The 22951-nt window shown below is 29.6% G+C and overlaps 2 protein-coding genes across 2 annotated transcripts in view; both read left to right on the top strand.

Annotated features, from left to right (window-relative positions):
• Nucleotides 1-4023: 4023 nt before the first annotated feature.
• The window catches only part of LOC103575378 (uncharacterized), a 96553-nt gene continuing 77625 nt past the window's right edge, over nucleotides 4024-22951 (top strand). The window contains exon 1 of the mRNA XM_053740540.1: nucleotides 4024-4094. The gene's annotated coding sequence lies outside the window, so the exon portion shown is untranslated. The remainder of the gene's footprint in view (nucleotides 4095-22951) is intronic.
• On the top strand, nucleotides 4435-9960 carry LOC103568642 (RNA polymerase-associated protein CTR9 homolog). The gene is made up of 4 exons (XM_008545582.3): nucleotides 4435-4597; nucleotides 4805-4903; nucleotides 5205-8536; nucleotides 9808-9960. Exons 1-4 carry the CDS (start codon nucleotides 4556-4558, stop codon nucleotides 9854-9856), a joined length of 3522 nt encoding a protein of 1173 aa, XP_008543804.1. The 5' UTR covers nucleotides 4435-4555; the 3' UTR covers nucleotides 9857-9960.

The raw sequence follows: 22951 nt of genomic DNA, 5'->3' as shown, positions 1-22951 counted from the left end.
TTCAGTGGAACGACTTATTAATATTTTTATTTTTTATTTTTAAAATAGTTGATACTTGTTTTGTAAATCTAATAAATTTTAGTTTTAAAAAATAAGATCTCAATACATTCGATACCTCCTGTATTTAAATATACTCTTTTTAGATTAACAATCAGAATAGACATTATAGTGTGAATAGCTTTTAATTTTTTATTACATTAAGTAAAAATTAATTCATATAAAGTAACATTATTTTAACTCTATTTTTCAAAGTTACTGTCAAATGTAAGTTCAAAAAATTCTTCAGTGACGATTGTGGACTTTGTAGAAATTTTTTGTACTTTCATATCTTTTTTTCTAATAAATATTCTCTAACAAATAATCAGATTGTTTGAAAACATAAAACGTATTATTTATTTTAATACAATTACACCAATATTTGATGCTAATTAGATAGGTCCCCCCTATAAAGTTATCATCGATACCTTATATTTATTCACAAAAATAATCAACAAGTAATAGTTTACATTTTTTTGTACAGTTTTTTAATATTTGTTGCAATCGAACATATCGCATGGGTGAAAAAAAGGTGCCAAAGAGTAATAAGAAGTAAAAGTAATTAGTAAAGATATTTAAAATTACAATAGTATGCTATACTTTTGTTGAGCGTTTAATAAAAAGCTTATACTTGAAAGTACATTAACTAAAACTTAGTTGTAGTATAATACGAGTTTAAATTCATTTCGAATTAAAATACTCAAATAAATTTTTGAATATAGCTAATTATTTAAAAATATAGTTATGAGCTTATGTACTTGCTTATATACATTGTGTAACAGTTTGTTTGAAGTTAAAGTAAATAATTTTTATTAATAACTTTAACTAGGACAGAATGATTCATACATTTGAAATTCATATGAATAATAGATCTATTTCGAAATAAATTATTTACCTGTAAAAATATAATGAATTTAAGTTGACTTCTTAGTAATAAAAAATTAAAAAAAACAAATTAACTTACATTCAACGTAAAGTTAAAAAACGAGCGAAAATTAAAAAAAAGGTTATTTTTTTTGTAATAAATATTTTCAAAATTATTATTTAATTTGTTTTTATGATTGAACAATTAATCAAATTTATTTTTTGTAATTCAAAAATTACGTGTCATTTTATATGAGTGCAAATGTAGCAGACATCAGACAATTTATAAATTTTAAATGAATAAATAAATTAATTAAAATATTAAAATGTAAAAAAATACGCGAGCTGATTTTTTAATTATCTGAATACGCATTATTTATTTTTTTTCCTACTTACATTTTATTTATTTATTTCAAAATTTTTTGAATTCTTAAGACACGTCTTCAGTTGTTTTTCTATTCACACTCGAGTGGATGAACGGTAGTATCTTTGTTATATTTGTCGATTCTAAAAAATCGATATTTTTTTTAAAAATAAAATTAAAATCCAAATCGACTTTGACATCTCTAGTCAAAAGTCGTTATATTTTTCATCTCATTAATCAGTAACACAGTAATTAATATTTCATTAGTATATATTATTACAATTATAAACTATTGATAAATATAGGTACAATAAATTTAATTGCAAGAATTGAGTTTCAAATCTTAGTTGTTGAGCAATATGGAAATCTTAGGTTATTCCCATTCCAAAGAGCACAAAGTAATTTATAAATGGGAAATTGATAAAATAATACCATTTATTGAGTCTATACTAAAGACGATGAAGAAACAGTGAAGCTCAAATCATCTCAGTTTACCATAAATGGCAAAACTGAAAATTCATGGTACTTAGAACTGCAATTATTGAGAGAAGAGGGATGGATGTCATTATTCTTGTATCAAAACAATGGGAAAGATAAAGTAAGAATAAAGCGTTCACTCTATTTATCTTAGATAATAAAAATGAAAGAAACTTTCTTAAAACTTCCTATCACCATCGCGACTACAATGAGGGACGAGGATATTTAAAATTTCTTGAAAAATACCAACATGAAAAAAACAAATAGTATGATTAACAAACTCTTTAAAAGTATACCCTGATAGCCAAGTTGGCGAGAAACTGACGAGAAACTTGCAGCCGCAACTGGACACTAAGTTGACCACCAACAGTTGGTACCTCCAATAGTTGATGGACATTTTCTGAGAAAGTTAGTGGCAAAAGTTGTAAATCCAAAAAGTTGACGATCACTTTCTGAGAAAGTTGGTGGCAAAAGTTGCTTGCAAAAGTTGGTGATCATAAGTTGACGGTAAGTTTACTTTCAATTTCCTCAGAAACTTGCATTACAGTTGCGGCTCCATACTGCCGCCAACTTTCTGAGAAAGTTGGCGGTAACTTGTAGCCAAAAGTTGCAAAAGCTGAAGTTGTCGATAACTTGTCGTCAAGTTGGTCGGAAACTAATGAATGACCAACTTTTTCACGATCAACTCGTGTTATCAGGGTATCTAAGCTGAATTTTTCAAAAAGGAGACAATTCACATCACGTCGAACAAAAACTCAACCGTCGGTAAAGTAAATCTTGGTAGGTAACTGACTAATTAGGTAATCAAGTCTTAAGCTAATATATATATAATGGAATTTAAAAAATTTGTTTATATTTTTAAATTGTTGTAAAATGCTTAAATGATATAAAGTAATTAATAATTAAATTAGTCTAAAGAAAACCATGTAAAAAATTTTTTGTCTTAATTAAATTGCAAAAATAATTCTAAAACATTTCAAATTGTTAAAATTAAAATTACATTCAAAAACTTTTTAACGTGGAAATATTATTATGATTTATAATTGATAATAATAAAAGAATAAGTATTAATTTAGTCAGAAAAACTTTAAAACAAATTTCAGGGCAAGTTATCCGCAACATCAAAGACCGCAACTATTTTTTTTTTATTTAAAACAAATTATATACTTTTGTGGAAATATACCCTGATAGCACGAGTTGATCGTGAAAAAGTTGGTCATTCATTAGTTTCTGACCAACTTGACGACAAGTTGTCAACAACTTTAGATTTTGCAACTTTTGGCTACAAGTTACCGCCAACTTTCTCAGAAAGTTGGAGCCAGTATGGAGCCGCAACTGGAATGCAAGTTTCTGAGGAAATTGAAAAGAAATTTACCGTCAACTTATGATTGCCAACTTTTGCAAGCAACTTTTGCCACCAACTTTCTCAGGAAGTGATCGTCAACTTTTTGGATTTACATTTTTTGCCACCAACTTTCTCAGAAAATGTCCATCAACTATTGGAGGTACCAACTGTTTGCGATCAACTTGGTTCCAGTTGCGGCTGCAAGTTTCTCGTCAGTTTCTCACCAACTTGGCTATCAGGGTTAGCTTAGATACTTTTAAAGAGCTCCCTTAAGTTGGCGAGGAAAATTCGATTTTTGGCAAATTTTTTTTAGCAATTCGTTTGTTCGTCGATTGTTCGTCAATGTTTGCTATAAATAATTATTTGTTCGTTTTTTATTTTTTTTTTAAATAAATTTTTAAAAATTTATTTGAAGGTAGCGGTGACTATACTCATTTTCTATCTTTTTAAATTTTTTTTCCATTTATCTTGATTTGTTTGTTAATACCCCACCAAAAATAGCGTTTGTTTGTTTGTTTTTATATTTGTATTTAATTATTAAAATTTTAATTATGCCCGTTGATCTAATAGTAGTTGTGCGCATGCGCAAGTGTCTGCTCTAGATTTAAAATTTTTTATTGTTTTCATTATTATTTATGTTTTAATTAAATTAGTAATCTTATCAAGTATTTATCAAATCCTGTTGATCATATTTTAACTTGCTAGAGGTATGTAAAGCCACCTATTGTCTTACTTGAGAACTTTTTTACCGCATTTTCTGATGGTAAGAGTTTCATTCGGCATTTTGGCGATTCGGCCCTGATAGCCAAGTTGGCGAGAAACTGACGAGAACCTTGCAGCCACAACTGGACACTAAGTTGACCACCAACAGTTGGTACCTTCAATAGTTGATAGACATTTTCTGAGAAAGTTGGTGGCAAAAGTTGGAAATTCAATAAGTTGACGAACACTTTCTGAGAAAGTTGGTGGCAAAAGTTGCTTGCAAAAGTTGGTGATCATAAGTTGACGGTAAGTTTACTTTCAATTTCCTCAAAATCTTGCATTCCAGTTGCGGCTCCATACTGGCGCCAACTTTCTGAGAAAGTTGGCGGTAACTTGTAGCCAAAAGTTGCAAAATCTAAAGTTGTTGACAACTTGTCGTCAAGTTGGTCGGAAACTAATGAATGACCAACTTTTTCACGATCAACTCGTGCTATCAGGGGGAATAATGCGACGCACCCACAAAATATACAAGATATTAAATAATCAATATAGATAAAGTAGAAATCATACTTGCGACAATTATCAAAATCTTCTTTATCAGCGCAACAATAATAATAATAAACCGACGCCAGTAGCGCTCCGGCCTGTTTTTCTCATTTCTGTTTTCTCTTTTATTATTGAGTTTTGTGCATTATGTGAAAATGTTAGACTAAACATAGTGTTAATCAGTGATTACAATAAATAAATATATATATATCGCTAAAACAATGGCGACTTCAATTGAAATTCCTCTTAAGGATACCGACGAGGTAAGTACCAAAAATGATTAATAAATATCATCCTCCAAAGTCACTTTTAAATTAAACATTTTTATAACAAACCACCGGCTTTAACCTATCAAAATATAACCTCATCCAATCCTAATTCCAAGATGCGACATGCCAATGAAATTAATAATCAATCATAATAAACAATAATTATAATATTCATAATTGATTTTTTTAATTTTTTAACAGGTTATTGAACTTTGCGTTCAACAGTTACCTGACGGAGATGAGGTCCTCGCTATTTTACGTTCAGAATCAGCTCAACTACATCTTTGGGTCACTTTGGCTGTAAATATTTCACAATATATATTTTTATTTTCTAAATTACTATTATTTTAGATGATACTGAAATTAGCCGACGTCGAATAATTTTTTGATTTTTTAAAAACGATAAATTAAAAAAAAAAAATTTGCAGAAAATTGCACCTACAGTTTTGTGAATTTTCTACATGTGCATATTTTTAGTTTCTTTTTTTTTTTTTTTTTTTTTAATCAATTGTTAAAAAAAAATCCAAAAATTATTAATTGTCTGCTAACTTCAAGATCATTATTTTAGTACTATTAATAATATTATTAATTAATTTGTTAGCTGGAGTACTACAAGCAACACAAGATCGATGATTTTATCAAGATTCTTGAGTCGTCTCGTATCGACGCAAATGTCGATTACCGCGACTTTGAAAAAGATCAAATGCGAGCCCTGGATATGCTTGCTGCGCACTACGTCCAGGAGGCTAATCGTGAAAAGAATAAAGATAAAAAACGTGATCTTTTCACCAAAGCAACACTACTCTACACTACTGCTGATAAAATAATAATGTACGATCAAAACCATTTGCTTGGACGTGCATATTTTTGCTTACTTGAAGGCGACAAACTTGACCAAGCAGATGCGCAATTTAATTTTGTATTAAATCAGTCACCCAACAACATTCCGTCGCTTTTAGGTAAAGCTTGTATTGCTTTTAATAAAAAAGATTATCGCGGTGCGTTGGCGTTTTACAAAAAAGCACTCAGGACAAATCCCAACTGTCCAGCAGCAGTACGCCTGGGTATGGGACACTGTTTTATGAAGTTAAATAACCAAGAGAAAGCACGATTGGCATTCGAACGTGCTTTGCAGCTAGACGGGCAATGTGTTGGTGCACTTGTTGGTTTATCTGTTTTAAAATTAAATCTTCAACAGCCAGAAAATATAAGAAGCGGAGTACAAATGTTATCGAAGGCTTATACTATTGATTCAACAAATCCAATGGTACTCAATCACTTGGCTAATCATTTTTTCTTTAAAAAAGATTACAGTAAAGTCCAACATCTTGCATTACATGCCTTCCATAATACTGAAAATGAAGCAATGCGTGCTGAAAGTTGTTATCAATTGGCGCGCGCATTTCACGTTCAAGGTGATTACGATCAGGCGTTTCAATATTACTATCAAGCAACACAATTTGCACCGTCAGCATTTGTACTGCCCCATTTTGGTCTAGGACAGATGTACGTTTATCGCGGTGATTCTGAAAACGCAGCTCAGTGCTTTGAAAAGGTTCTCAAAGTGCAACCTGGTAACTATGAAACAATGAAAATATTGGGTTCACTTTATGCAAATTCACCGTCACAATCTAAACGTGATATTGCTAAAAATCATTTGAGAAAAGTTACTGAACAATTTCCTGATGACGTTGAAGCTTGGATTGAACTTGCTCAGATACTTGAACAAAGTGATTTAAATGCTGCGTTAAATGCTTACGGGACTGCCACAAGAATTTTAAAAGAAAAAGTTGAAGCTGAAATACCACCGGAAATTTTAAATAACGTCGGAGCGCTACATTATCGTCTTGGTAATCTAGAAGAGGCACGTAAAAATCTTGAAGAATCATTGGCACGTTCTAAGACAGACGCTCAAGATGATCCTAATTATTATAACTCAATCGCTGTAACAACTACCTACAATTTGGCACGATTGAACGAAGCGCTTTGTGTTTTTGATCGTGCTGAAAAATTGTACAAAGATATTCTCAAAGAACATCCTAATTACATGGATTGTTACTTGAGATTAGGGTGCATGGCGCGTGATAAAGGACAAATTTATGAAGCCTCAGATTGGTTTAAAGATGCTCTAAGAATAAATAATGAACATCCAGATGCTTGGTCGCTGCTTGGTAATTTACATCTGGCTAAAATGGAGTGGGGTCCCGGACAGAAAAAGTTTGAACGTATTTTAAAGAATCCCTCGACTAGTAACGATGCTTATTCTCTGATTGCCTTGGGCAATATTTGGCTCCAAACTTTACATCAGAGTGGTAAAGATAAAGATCGTGAGAAACGTCATCAGGACCGTGCACTGGCAATGTACAAGCAGGTACTACGTAATGATCCGAAAAATATATGGGCCGCTAATGGAATTGGTGCTGTACTGGCTCATAAAGGGTGTGTCAATGAAGCACGTGATATATTTGCACAAGTACGCGAAGCAACAGCTGAATTTTGTGACGTTTGGTTAAATATTGCACATATTTATGTTGAACAGAAGCAATTTGTCAGCGCGATTCAGATGTATGAAAATTGTTTAAGGAAATTTTATAAATATCATCATGTTGAAGTACTGCAGTATCTTGCGAGAGCGTATTTTAAGGCTGGTAAATTGAAGGAAGCTAAAATGACATTACTTAAGGCGAGGCGTGTTGCGCCTCAGGATACGATACTGCTTTATAATATTGCATTAGTACTTCAACGGCTCGCGACGCAAATACTTAAAGACGAGAAATCAACATTGACGACAGTACTTCAAGCAGTACATGAGTTAGGATTGTCACACAAATACTTTCAGTATTTGGCTGCTCATGGAGACAGAATGGAGCAACTTGCTGAAGCTGAAGCACGTCGCTGTCAAGATCTTTTGTCACAGGCTCAGTATCATGTTGCGCGGGCACGTAGACTTGATGAAGAAGAAAAATTGTTGCGTAAAAAGCAGGAAGAGGAACGGCAGGCATTTAAATTACGTCAGACAGAAGAACAGAAAAAAGTTGAAGAGATGCGTCGACAGAAAGAAGAAGCGATGTTGCAAAAACGACAGGAGTTTGTGGAGAAAACTAAAAATGTACTTGTTTTTGGAGATATGCCGTCGGAGAAGAGCACCAAGAAAGGCAAGAGAGGACGCTCTGATCAGTATGTCAGTGACAGTGGTGGCTCGGGTGGAGACGAAAGACGACCTGATGACGCTCCGCGTGAAAAGAAAAAGAAGAGGAAGGCCAGTGGTGAGGGTAGAGAACGCAAAAGCCGTAGGTCTGACAACGACAAACCCAAAGGCCAACGGGGTAGAAAACTTGGTAGTGGAAAGAAGCCAAAGAAACCTGCGCCTGAAGTTATTCGTAACTCCAAGTTCTTGTCGAAGGAAACGATTTCAACTAGTGAGTCTGAGAGTGAAGATGAGAGGAAGAAGGACAATGAGGCGGGTAGTAGCAAAGGTAAAAGACGAATACGCTCTGACTCAGAAGGCTCACGAGCTTCACGATCTCGTTCAAGGTCCAAATCGAGGTCGAGAAGTGGATCAAGAAGCTCACGCTCCAAGTCGAGATCTAGATCAAAATCCAGGTCTAGAAGTGGATCTAAATCAAGGTCTCCATCACGTTCACGATCTAGGTCAAGATCTAGATCTAAAAGTGGATCACGGTCAAGATCTGGCTCGAGACATAGTAGATCCAGATCACGATCAAAGTCAGGATCACCAGCTCGATCTCGGTCAGGATCAAGGAAGAGTGGGTCTAGATCAAGATCTAGATCTAAATCAAGATCAAGATCACCCAGCGGATCAAGAAAAAGTGTTTCAAGATCTAGATCACGGTCACAATCCAAAAGCCGATCGAGATCCAAGTCTAGAAGTCATTCGCACAGTAGATCTCGCAGTGCGAGTGGATCTGCTAGGTAATTATTATCATTAAATTATTATTTTAATCCTATGTACTTTTTTTCTACATTTATCCCGTCAATAGTTAACACAATTTTGTACACATTTTTAACTACTAAATCTATTTACATAATGATCTGTTTGTCTTCTAATGATTAGTATTTATTGCTGGATTACTGATCAATTTAATTGCCTATTGATGTTTTTTTCTGCTAACATTTATTGCATCCGTTTAATTGCACATCACAATAATGATCCACTACAATGAATGTACCAATTCCATGTATTGCTAGTTAAGCATAACGGTTGGGTATTTTTTTTTTTAATTCCAAATTAAATTCATTCATTTTGATAGCAATTTGACATCGATGTCTTCCCGCGTAACAAAAAATTCGTTGTAAAAATGTTCCAAAAAAATTAGTAACCGTAAACTTCCCAGTTTGAGACAATTTCGAACTTTGAGTTGATTATTTTTCAAAGTTTAAAAATATTCATGAGTAAACAAAATTTCAACTGAGTACTTTTCAATCGTAATTATGTACGTTTTTCGAGCCGTAGTAAGAACATTTCAAGAACGAGATCTGAAGATTGAAATTTATTTTACTCTTAAATATTTTGCAAACTTCCGGAAATGATCAATTCAGAATTCAAATTTGAAAGTTCACTGTAATTAACTTTTTTGGAACGATCTTTTTTAATTTAGGTTCTCTAATACTTTATACGATTATTTTACTCAGCCCATTCTCAGCCAGTAAACCACCCCCCCTTTCCCCCTCACACTTTTAAAAATTCTCAATGACTCTCAATTGTCATAAGCGTATCAAAATTTTATCAATTGATTGAAAAATGATTAAAGCATCAATTCAAAAAAGCATAACGTAATAGTAATTTTGCCGAGGTATAGATTTTTAAAAAAATCATTAAGAATTGATATAAATTAGGAGTCAAACGAAATTTGTTAAATAAATTTCGTATTGACATGAGTCAATTTTATTATTCGAATTTTCGAATTTTGTAGGCTAAAATTTATTCAAAAAATTTTGTTTAACTCCTAATTGATAACAACTGTAAGTAATTTTTTTAAAATTATATATCCCGGCGAAATTGCTACTACGTTGTCCTTTTTTCAATTAAGGTTTCAATTTTCTTTTAATTAACTAATAAAATTTGAATACGTTTATGACAGCTGAAAGTCATTTTATATTTTTAAAAACTGTAGAGCACTGTCTGAGAATACCCTTAAATGATAATGGCAACAAAACTTATTAAAAATTATCTATTTTTATAGGTCTGCTTCACCAGTATCAAGAAAATCTGTTTCAGAAAGTGACGGTTAGTCGATGTAATTATACTGAAACTAATGCATATATATTTAGACATAAAATTATTTTCTAAATTGATAATAGAAATTATTAATAAAACTATTAGGATATTAATTAAAGATATGTATGCTCTTGTTAATTATTTTAATAAAACCTAACGTTTAATAAATAGCAATAATTCAAATTTTGATTATTGATTTATTATGTGATACTTTTAATATATTATTAAGTTAAAGTTTGAAGCAATGAAGATAATCTGATAAATTATTTTCTCATCTGTAAAGTGATCTTGTTGTCACAGTATTAAATTTATATTATGCCGCCAATCGATTGGAGACTCACTAGCTGTATACATTGTTTACTTTGGTTCCTGTAAACTAAGACAGTAAATTATAAATTACTTCAAAATATTAAATACTGTAGATAGTCTGTAATAAATTAGAAGGAATTCAGTAATTTTATCGACATTTATCTCATTGTTATCGTATATTTTAATCTTTTATAAAGTCGAGACGAAACAAAACAAAGATTCCTGATTTCATTGCTATGAATAAACAATTTGAAATAACATTTTTACTTTTCAACGAAATTATAATATACTTTTGGCAGATCAATTTATTCTTATAAATTTAAGTATAATTTTTAAGAATTAAAATGTCATTATTGATTTATTTTATAATTAAAATTTTTTTTTATTTAAAATTCATTAGTTTTCGCGTCCTATTATTTTATTAATTTTTTTTTTTAATTCTAAATTAATACGAAGTAAAGAATATAAATACAGTTATGCATTCGTTTAATAAAAATCGTAAAAAAATTTGCATTGATAAATTTAAAAAGTTTTTAAATAAATCAAGCGTTACTAATATAATACTTTCATACAGCTTAAAAACATTCAACTTTAGACGATAAATTAAAATATTATTATTTCATAAAAGTATAATGGCGTGTTCGGTAGCTTGCTCTGAGTTGCTCTCAGCAGAGCCGATTAATACCAAAAGAATTCGATTGTCAATTTAAACATTTAAAATTATTTTACTGCAAAAATTTATTGACGGATACGATAATTTTTTTCTTTATTCTTATATGTAATGGTCAAAAATATATCATGATTTGTCATAATGATCAAGTCGTTGCTATCCATAATTTTTTTCTTAATTAATTTATTAAAAAATATCTTATGTGTAACTAAATAATTTAAGATCTTAATAAATATATCTGCTTATTATTCGAACTGTTTGAATTATATAAATATATAGTGTCCGGAATATCTCGTTGACTTTCGAAATTTTTCGAGTTGCTCCAAGTAACCCAGAGCAAGTAGACGAACAAGCCATAAGTTATCTTCCGCACAGAAAAAAAAAATTCTCAACTGAAGGTAAATATTCTTGATTCAAGAAAATATTTTTAAAAATCTCAATTTTCTCGGATAAAATAGAAATCTCCTCTAACCAAAACAAATTTTCTTGGCTCAAGAAAATCTTTACTTGGTTCCCGTATTTTGGTTTGTCTTCCAAAATATTTTCTTTACTCAAGATAACGTTTTTTCCTGTACGTAATTATAATTTGATAATTTTTTCTACAAACTTTAATATATTATTAAAAAAATTATTTTTTTAATTTTTGTTAATGAAATATTTTCAATGAAATTTTATACAACTAATTTAGGAGAGTGCGAATAGTGTGAAAATTGAATCAAATTCAAATTTTCAAAAAATTTGAGTTATTCATAATTTTTTGAGTTATTCAAGTAAAATTCGAATGTTCGATTCGAACTATGAACATATAATTTGTATCCAATTTGTGATCAATTATAAAACATTTATTACAATAATTCAGATTTTTCAAAATGTTTCGAAAATTTACGAATTATTCTAAAACCAACCAATAATTTGAATTATTTGAATTGAATATTACAATTTGATTCGACACAAATAATTCGTAAGTTCAAATTATTCGCACACCTCTAAACTTATTTTTTTTATAACATATACTTTTACTGTTCATTGCATCTGGCAATTTTAACGGAATATATCCTTTACACTGACATTGATTCTACTTGCGAGGCGAAATGTGCCAAGCTTTAATATAACTAAAGTTTTCTCGAGAGAAAAAGGACTAAAAAAAATGATATAAATATTAAAGTAGTCAGATGATGCATTAAAGTACTTTATAAATTTTATCTTCATACATTTTTTTTTTTTTTTTTTTTTATGTTTTACGCTCCAACTTTTCTTTTATCTTTCAGTTTTCATTTTCTGTATTTTATTTCCTTTATTTTTATTTGGGCAATACTGTAGAGTTGTATTATTGCTTTGTAAATTTATAAATATCACTACTGTCGCCCTAGCCTATTGAATTCCCAGAAAAATATTATTTACTACACCGTTGGGATTCTAGATATCGTTGAAGAATTATTTATCTCAGTGCTCTGATAAGGTCAGGATAGAGACAAACTCTCTGGAGCTTTAAATTCTGCGGTGTACTAGCTCTGCCATATTCAAATATTTTATAATATCGTGCTTAATTAATTTTAGAGTTTACTTGATTATTCTTACATTGAATTAGGAGGAAAATATTTTCATAGTTATTATTAATTTTTTTTTAAATTTAAATTTCAAAAAATTTTTAACTTATCCCCTAACAAACCAAAATTTCCATTTTTAATTTTTCCAAATAAATGAAAATTGTTTTTATAATTGTAGGGTAGAGGTACCGTTCGGGCCACTTTAGGGCCAGTTTTGGACATTTAAGAAATTGAAATAATATAATTTTTCAAATATACAATGACAATTAATTTTTTTAATTTTTTCAAAGATACTTTAACCATACTATTATAATGCAAGTTTTTTTCTATACTTTTTCATTAATTAAAATAAAGTATTAAATGTCGAAAAATGTATTCTTATCAAAAATATAAGAACAATTTTTCATAAATTTCATTTTAATCAAATGAATTTTTCACGTCAATAGGAATTTTTTTTTTAATTTAAAAAATCGAAACTAGCTTTTTCATTTATATTTATTGGATAATTCTGCGTGAAAATTATCCAACATATTCTATACTGTAAAGATATCTTTATCTATCTACTGTATATCTATCTTTACACCTCGGTCGAAAGCACGTATCTCCAGTATCAATTTTGAGGCAGAAAGTCAAAGGTGAGGGTAGTAAACATCCAGATTGGGACGTCTAACCTTTCTCTGTGATGTGCACACAATTTTTCACCAGATCTGAACCTCAAAGTTTAAATTTTTACCCCTGTTTGTGGGAAGAATGGCATACGTGCTAATTTTTATCATTTGTTTTCTCATAAAAGAAAAGAACGACTTTCATCCCTCTAAACAGAGTAAAATTTTAACTTTCCGGTACAGATCTGGTAAAAAATAGTATATACACCACGAAGGAAGTTAGAACGTACCAATACGCGTATTTGCTCGCTTTTGACTCGAGTATGCAACTATACTTGGGGGTTGGAATGTCCTATTTGCCTTCCTAGGTGTGTAATATACTATTTTAAAACTATAATTACATTTGTTTTTTCATTTTTTTATGCCTGCCACCGACCAGCGGCACGGCAGAAGTTTAAAATTCTTCCATTGCGCGCTATGATGCCCAAGGCGAAGCCGACTGTAATATACTATTTATGTACATGTACATTGTAAAATGTCGTGTTCGAACGCGTAAATAATAAATGCCATTCACTACAAAAAATTTATGGTTCTCGGCGTGATCAAATGAATTGGTGTGAAAATATTTTACACAAACACGGTATGAAAATTAATCAAACATTTTTGTAGGAATATATATATATATATATATATATATATATATATATATAAAATTTGTACTAGTTGTTATGATAAATTATAATAGTTTTTTGATATAATTAATTACGGTGACACCTTACACACTTATTCGCTTTTAAGTATCGCTACAGTTCAATATTTAATATCGTGAAACATTTCATATCGTCAATTCACACCAACTAATAATTCCATGGTAAAAATTAAAATTTTATGTAGACTTCTTTACAGTATCAGACTTAGAGTAAATTTTTGAAAAAAATTTTTACGTGTATTTTAATAATTAAATTTTGTTGTAGTAAATTAATTTGCTAATTTACAAAAAATATCTATAGCAAGTGGTCATTAAAGAAAAAAAAATAAATTTATGTGATCGACTATCGTAATAGCAAATTATATTAAAATAACTATTAAATTAGGAAATACAACAAAGCCAAACCAAAATAATAATTTTGGTATCAATTTATTAACATTATTAAATTATTTTACTCAATTTAAACTGTCAGGTTTTACGAATAATGTTTTTGTGCTCAAAGAGCGGCAAATTATGGGGATATTAATAGATTATTTGAATTTTATTTCTGAAAAACCATTAATTTCATCGTTAAAAAATAATTTTCATTCATTTACCGTGAAAGAATAATGGTTCAATAAAAAGTTTTATCCGAAATTTAGTTCATAAAAACATTTTTCATTTAATTTTAAAACTATCTAGTCCCTCAACGTGTTAAATCAAGTTCGAAAAATTCATCACAAAACTCGGTCTGATTGAGTAAGAGTAAAAATAAAATAAAGAAAAGTTACGAGAGTTGAATATGAATGTGGTTCAACGTGGCCAAGTTTGGCTATTCCTTAAAGTTTTCCCTGCACAGTAGTTAGTAGTTATACTAAAGTATAAGTAATAGAAGGAAGGAAGGAAGGAAGAAAACTAGAGTGTATTTTAATCCTCAAGCTGTCTTCACTCTTCAAGCAAATACTTATATAATATCTTGAATAATTTTGACTGTTATTATAAAGACTTAAGTAACTAACCAGATGTATACATTAATCTTTTATTTTCCGTCAATTTTTCATTTTTATTTTATTTTATTCTTTTTTTTTATTATATCACAACATTTCTTCTCTCGATATTTTCCTTTACATAAAAAAAAAAAAAAAATTAGACGAGTTTTTATTTTCTATTAATCAATAAACTTTAATTGCTTATCTGTTTGCATTTTATTTTGAGTAATTGATGTGTGATAATAATTATTTGGCTTATAATAATTAAATCGACAATTTGTCAGTAAATGTATCGTGTGTATTGCGCGGACGCGTTGCCCATGGTGAGTAGTTTAGATTCAGTAAGGTTCAAGCCGCATCGTAGTACGGTTCTCCAATAAAAAGTTATAACAACTCACCTATTTGCTATCTTACTTTACTCGAGCTTTAAATTTACTGTTAACTATATTGCGAATCGCGAGCTTTCTGACTTTTTTGGACTTCCTTTACCTATTTTTTTTTTACTCATATTTATAGAGGCAAGACTTTTTTTTATTAACTGGGTGAGTGTTTTTTTTATCATTTATCATTGTCTTTAATTGCCAAAATGAAAAGAAAAATTTTTTGTGCCATTTGGTAAACTGTAAAAAAAATATTTGAAATAATTTTTTATGATAAATATAAAATCTTCTGGTTTACGATTGAAACTTAATTAATAATTTGTCAGTATTGACATGAAAAAGAAATAATAACAAGAACACGTGATACTAAGTATGAAATTAAATCGATAGATTGCTATGTAATATCGTCAATCTGTGTTTCACAATACTGACATTTTATTAATGGAAGTAGAATAAAATAAAAAGCATGGGATAATGATAAAAAAAAGGGGAGAAAATTTTCTCAAGTAATTTTCAATTACACGTCAGGCTCGTTAATTGCACTTCTCTTATAGAGATTCAATTAAGATATCCAGTTACCGACAGGTTGTCTTGAATCACTTCTACGCTGTAAAAGTTCTTGATAGCCATTGAAAATAGGATATATATTTTTATAGAAAAAGGTTAATATCTTTATATTTATACAATATTAAAAATGTATGTACATTTAATAATGTGCGGTTCTAGTTATATATATTTTTTTAATAATATGACTTCAATGCTTCCTTTGAAAGAATAAACATGACCAAAAACTCACGTTAAATAAATAAATGGGGAAATGTTTGCATATAAATAAATAATGGCTAATGTTAAAAACGGTTAAAGAACTGAAAATATAATTAAAGAGAACGAACAATAGATGGCACAGAGAGATATGATGTTTAATGTATATAATAAAAACATGCTGAAGGTTCAAGATAGTATTTTTTTATTTTATTCCATTTGTTAGAAATTTTATTATTTTAAACTCAATATAAACTGCATTGAAAAAATTGCGGGTCTGTCCTCAAATTGCTGCTCTTTTTGAGCTTAAAAAAAGATTATTTTAAATTTATTCATTTGAAAAATTTTATGATTCAACGAAATCGTGTTGTTCTATTGTGTGACAAAGTACATTCAAATCGTTCGATTCAATTCGAATATATTATTAAACGAAACTTATTTAAGAACCGTAATTTATGCAGTGATATATCTGGAATTGATGGCCGTGCTTACAAAACCCGATAGATTCTTATAGCTGTATGTATAAAGCCCTATACTTAACTATATCACTTCTCATAGAACTCATTCATTCTTATAAAATCTCTTATAGGAATTTATGAGAATTTATTGAATTCTATGAGATTTTCTAAACAGGAGGTAGATTTAAATTGCTTTGCGGCTATTAAGACTTAGATCTGATTAAATTTTTAGGCAAATACTTTCAGTTGTCTATAAATTATGTGACTTAAATATAAATAAACGAATTTTTTAATTTTTTGTTATCAGAATAATGTAAGAACTTCTTGACTCATCAACTTAACAATCTTATTAGATCGAAGTCCTAGTAAACACTTAAGGTTGTCGCAAGCGTTTGAATCGATTGATTTGTTCTAAAGATATTTTATGATAAAAAATAGCTTACTCGGACATTCATTTAAAAATGGTCAAAAACGATTTCTAGGATCTTGAAATGTTGATATCTATTTAATACTCGAAGTCGGAAAGTCGAATCCAAGCCAGTGATTTAATTTTTTCTGAAAATTTTCAATTTCTATAGCGGGAAGTTGAAATTACCGTAAAAAAAAAAATGAAGAAGTTTATCTCTTACAAAAGTATTATTTCATCAAGATGTAAATTTTTAATTAATTTTAATGTGAATAGGATTTGATTGCCATTAACTGTTTCAATTGCTGGAAGATCAATTTATTTTTTCTAAAAGTATCATGCTTAGTAAAATAAATGAATAATAGTTACTTATGATATTAGTATGATAATTGACAAGTTATAGCATAGGTTAGTTCCAGAATGAGCCAATAGGTTGCACTGCGTCACAAGAGAACGAGTGAGGATCTCAGCTTGCAGCATTTGAGCGCTAAAATTCTCACTCGTGCTCTTGTGACGCAGTGCAACCTATCGGCTCATTCTGGAACTAACCTATACCATAATTTGTTACACTGAAAATTAGTATATTTCACACCTAGGGCAGTAAAGTAAGAAATATCTCAGATCTCATGTAATTGTTCGCCGAGGCGAAGCTGAAAAATATTTATTCTCTCGGTAAATTTTTTGTTTGGATAGCAATACTGGTATTCTTGAGGTAAGAATACCAAAGTTTACTTCACAGAGCAATACGTATACTGACTGTAGAAAAACTTGGTATTACTGTAGGCATAATATCACAATTAAAATAAAATGAACGTAACCTTATTTTATTGACATGCTTGGATTTATGTAAATAGGAGCATTTTTTATTATAATAGACATATTATTAACAATTAAGACAAAAAATAAATAAATATTAATCAACAATTCAATAATTATGCAAAAGAATATTGCGCGCTTTATTTTAATATTTGTTAACACTTGCACTCATATTTTTATTTCATAATAACATGAGGCAAAAACGCGGAAAACGAAAATTGCTATAAGATAAGTAATTACAATAAAGTATTCCATCATTAAGATTTGAAACTTAGTATACATGTAAAGAAGTATTTTATCTATGTATTCTCAAAATTTGAATATGATCCACCGTCTAGTTTTTTAGAAAAGATTTAAAAATGACGTTTTTAAAGTTCTTATACACAGTCTTATGGCGGACAAGCTCCCGACATGACTTATTCGATTTTTTTCATTATTAACCTCTCAAGTTTAAGAAATAAAAAACCACATGCCATAAGCTTGAATATTTTTAGAATATGATAAGATTTTAAAAATATAGTGTTACCGCTGTAATTATTTAAATAATTGAAGTTAAAATTTATTTTTTAATCTCGTTCATCGACAGAGATACATAGTATTGAGGATTTAGCAACGTCGCCGAAGCAGCTAAGAGAAAAAACAAAGATAGAAATACATTAATAAGAGAGACAGGATCAGAAATAAATTTTTCCCGCTTTAATTTAAATATCGATGTGCAAGAAGTAAGAACGCGCTGTTGCCAAATCTTTCTATTAAATCAAATGAGTCAAAAATAATCAAGTAATTTCAATATTTTAATTAATTAAATAAGTAATAAGTATTAATTTATGAATTCGTTGTTATTATAAATTAAAATAATGAATTTTTATAACTATTAGGAGAATTTAGCAAACAAAAAAAATCAAACACTACTTGGACTCGCTAGTTTCGATCGAACCTCCTTAACTACTTTAAAAAAGCTCGAAGTTTTGATGACATTTTTTTATGGCCGCAGGAGCCACCTAAAATTAGTTGACCATAGAATGATATCATATGTACATATACAATCCCGTACATTTACTTATATTAATACACACAGACCTAAACATCCTCAAAACAATAGTTCGTGACCGCATTGACCTAGAAGCACGAATATGTACTGAAAATATAATTTCTGAAAATCGATCCGATGGAAATGATTTCCTTTTTTTTTTTTAAATTTTCAAAGTTCACGGCGGGAAGTTTTAAGTAATTAAATTGATTATCATAATTCAAACATTAGTATAAACACTCTTTGAGATAAAGTTATATTATCTTAAGGAAAGGTTAAACAAACTTTCTTCGCTAAACATTAATAACATGTATCTAAATTTCAACGTATTTACTTGGGATGAAATGGACGGAGGAGTTTCAGAAGTTAAACTAGACAAATTAATCGACATTCAGTTTAGTAGAATACATATTGCAGTCAACAAAATAAATAAAATACTGAGAAATGAATAGGATTATATACAAAGTTTATCATTTATTTCTACAATAATATTTTCGTTAAAAATTCGTAATTATCATTGATTTAAATAATTATTGTTTATTGTTTATTGTTTATTCAACTTTTTTTAAATTAGTTAAAATTTGAATTAAAGTGTATTTACTGGAAATACAATATAAAATGATATAAATGCAATGTCAAAGTACTTTGGATGCATTTACATTCAATAGAGTTTACAAGTTCTTGTGTAACGTATTGTCCATTGTTAAAATTGATTGTCGCGGAGGTAGTTCATTCAAGTCTACATAGACTAAACATAGAAGCTTTAACGAATTCACCTACGAGTCATCGTCATACAACAACTTTGTGGACTATACAGAATCAAGCAAACTACAATTTAGCACGACCTCAATCGACGAGTCCCGTGTCGTTGAGTTTTTTATCACGTGTCCTAACAACAATTATTGCATGCATTCATTTGTCTTTTGTTTTTTTTTTTATTTTTCAACAGTTTTTTCGAATTTCGGTACAGATTCAGCGGTTTGTAAATGCCATTTTATCGATTGATGAGACGAGCTAAAAGTTTGGGTCAAGTGTTGATTGATATTGTAAATTGCAATTTAAAATCTTTACCTTTTTTTTTACTAACTTATCAAAATTTTACAACTAATTTTAAAGTAATCGTATATCGTTTTTTTGATAACTAAGTTTTTCATAAATTCCAAAAAAAAAAAAAAAGAAAAGAAAATGTTAAAATTTACATTATTGTGTCTTAGTGAAGACACTTGTACAAATTAGATTATATGAGAAAATTTGGCAGGTTGAACATACGTATGGATATGAAGAGAGAGAAATTTCAAATTATGAAAATTCGAAAAGTGGAAAGTGGCATTTCGACAGGCTGCTGAAATCGTGGCATTAAATTTTTGTGACCTAAAAAAAAAAAAATGCCGCGGCTGTTTAAGTTTGAAAATTTTTAGATTTAGTCATTGAATTTTGATCAAATTTCTTCATTCGATTTACTCAATTTTTTTTGAGAAAAAAAAATTATTTTAAAGCTTCGCAAAAAATATTGCAATAATTTTTATGAAAAATGCAAAACAATCAACATTTTAGCGGCGTATAAAATAATAAAATTTTTTGAAATATTCAATTTTACCGATAACTTTTTTTTTTCAAAAATTCGAGAATTTCTAAAAAAATTATAAAATGGTAATTTTTAAATTTTCTAATAGTAAGAGGTAACTAAAATCATGAATATCAACAACATTCTCTCTGATATTAATGAAATATTATTACGCTTCAAAATAACACAATTAATACATTATTAAACTTTGTTATTTTAACACCGCAAGCGGGGTTTTATATAAATACCAAATAACGGTTAGAAACACTATATTTTTCGCTATATATACCGTGTACATTTAATTTTATATTAAATCGATTTTTTGATTACTCTTAATAAATTTCAATTAAAAAAAAAAAAATATATCCCATTAAAAATTTGGCATGAAATTCGTCATAAATGATCTTGTTGTTTTTTTTTTTTAATTTATAAAAACTAATGAATATAAAACAATTATTTGTAAAATTATAATTTTTTGGAAATGAAGGCACGAAAATTGATACATTAAAAATAAAAAATGTGGTAATAGTCGAGGGTGAATTATTATTTGACATTGTAGTCAACATGTCAACTCATTTTACCGCAAAATTTTGGAATGAAATGAAAATATTTTCTGTTCCATATTTAATTTCTACACAATGTAGCCACTTGTCAAACTGTCTAAATTTTACTACGTAATTTAATATACTTTGTCAATGGGTTTCGAAATATTATTATAATTAGTTGTCACAATTATATTGTTTCATTATAAAATTAAAATAATTAATTTATAAAACTCTGTTTGGGACTAAATTGTTTATGTCACGTCCCATAAATTAATTGAACAGACTCAAGTAGATGAGGTTGTTACAACGTGGAGACTATCAAATGCTGTGGTCTGCTCGTGGCAATCTATCGAGAGAGAAATATATGACCAGCACAGAATTTAATGTTGAAAGGCAACCACTCTCACCACTTCGATTGATCCAGGAGTTAATCTTGATGTGTGTTTAAAACCCTCTTGGGTGGTTCGTAATCAGCTACCAGAAGCATGAGGGTTTGATAAAGTAATTAGTTTAAACTTTTACTTCATACAAATCTTAATTAAGTGTTGACAAAAAATTTTATTTTAAATAAATTTATCAATTACTTTTTTTTGTCAAATCGAAAATTATAGCTTACTTTTTTTTAAATAATTATTAATTTTGCTATCAAAACTGTTTTTCTATTGATAATTTTTAATTTAAATTAAAATAAAAAAAAAAGCTGTCAATTTATTTAAGAAAGAAAAGTAAATAAATTTGAAAGATGAAAAATCCTAACTCAATAAGACAAACTGTTATAGTGTAACCATAATAAAAATATAAAGATATATTTTTTACATCCGACATAACATGTTATCTAATCCGACATATAAAAATCATTTTTATTTCTCGTCTTCCATTTTACTTCAGCTACAAAACCCTCATGTCCTGGAAGAGTTTCGATATCCTCCAAAGCCCTTGTGGATTGTTACTACGAGTGTTAAGGCTTGTTATACTATCATTAGATAAATCTTCAGCTCAAGGCATGATCTATAATCTTGAGAATGACATGTTGGGCTCACTGAAGCATTCGTCATACCCTCAAGGCTGACCCAAGGTCCATAAATTTTAAATTAAAAATTTTATTTTATAAGCTTATTTGCTTTTGACATTCTGAAAAAAAATTAAAAAATTTCCATTTTATAATAAATTATTTCAATGAAAAGTGTCCTGGAATACTAAACTGAAATTTGCTTTTATAATTTTTTATTTATATTTTTATGATAATTTTAATGATTTACTTTTGTCATTAAGTACAAAGTAGTACCTTATACATCATGTGCGGAATCGGTATTATACTTGAACGTGGATTTGGCGGCAGTAGCGAAGCGAGTGTCTACTGCCTAGTGAGCACCAGAGATGAGTGCTAAGAACATTGTGTTTGATGAATAATAACTTAGCCCCCGTGCTATGCACTATACTTTATTCAACAAATGTTTGAATTTTGCAAATTATTATAGCAGCAAAATAAACCCTAAGTCAGGTAGGGTTACATATGGTACTAGTTCTTAATTGCTCAACCCACTAATTTTTTATTTTATTTTAATTAACAAAAAGTAACCAACATATTTATTTATAGTAGACACTAACATGAAAGCTTTAAAGTTGAATGTACTACTCATTCCAAATATGTTTAGTGTCGATGTTATTTGCTCTTGTGATAATAGTAGAGTTGGTTTTTGAAAGCGGTCAATAATGAACTTAAAGAAATGGACCCTGATGAAAAATTAATGCAACGGGACCGTTACGTCTACCTCCGTTTGACAGGAGGCTGATACCTTACCCTGTTGGACATACGCTGCGTAAACCTTATTTGTATATTCTGACTCCATCATATATTTCGCTATGCTTAGCATGTGGGTGCCTTACCAACAGCCACGACGAGTCTGACCTCACTTGGACCCAATCACTCCTCCCATCTCGGGAAATTAAGAGACTCTTGTCGAAGTTGGGGCTTGGAATGGGTCCCCCACGCTACTAATTCCCTGTCTTGGTCTTCAGATTGCATAGGTTAGTGGACGCCATGATGTTTTGAGACATAAAATGGCGGGGCGTGGACTACTCGGGAAGAATCCTGATATCACGATGAGTTGATCGTCAAAAAGTTGGTATTAATTAGTTGGCGACCAACTTGATGACAAGTTACCGACAACTTTCTCAGAAAGTGTCTATCAACTTTGGAAATACCAACTTATGCGACCAACTTGGTATCTAGTTGCGGCTGTTAGTTTGACGCCAGTTTCTCGCCAACTTGACTATCAGGGGAATTATGGATTCAAATGCGTGTGTTTATGGACCCCCATATTCAAACGCTATTAAGGA

Source organism: Microplitis demolitor, chromosome 7, assembly GCF_026212275.2.
Source record: "Microplitis demolitor isolate Queensland-Clemson2020A chromosome 7, iyMicDemo2.1a, whole genome shotgun sequence".
NCBI classification, from domain to species: Eukaryota; Metazoa; Arthropoda; class Insecta; order Hymenoptera; family Braconidae; genus Microplitis; species Microplitis demolitor.
This window is presented reverse-complemented; position numbering and strand designations above follow the sequence as displayed.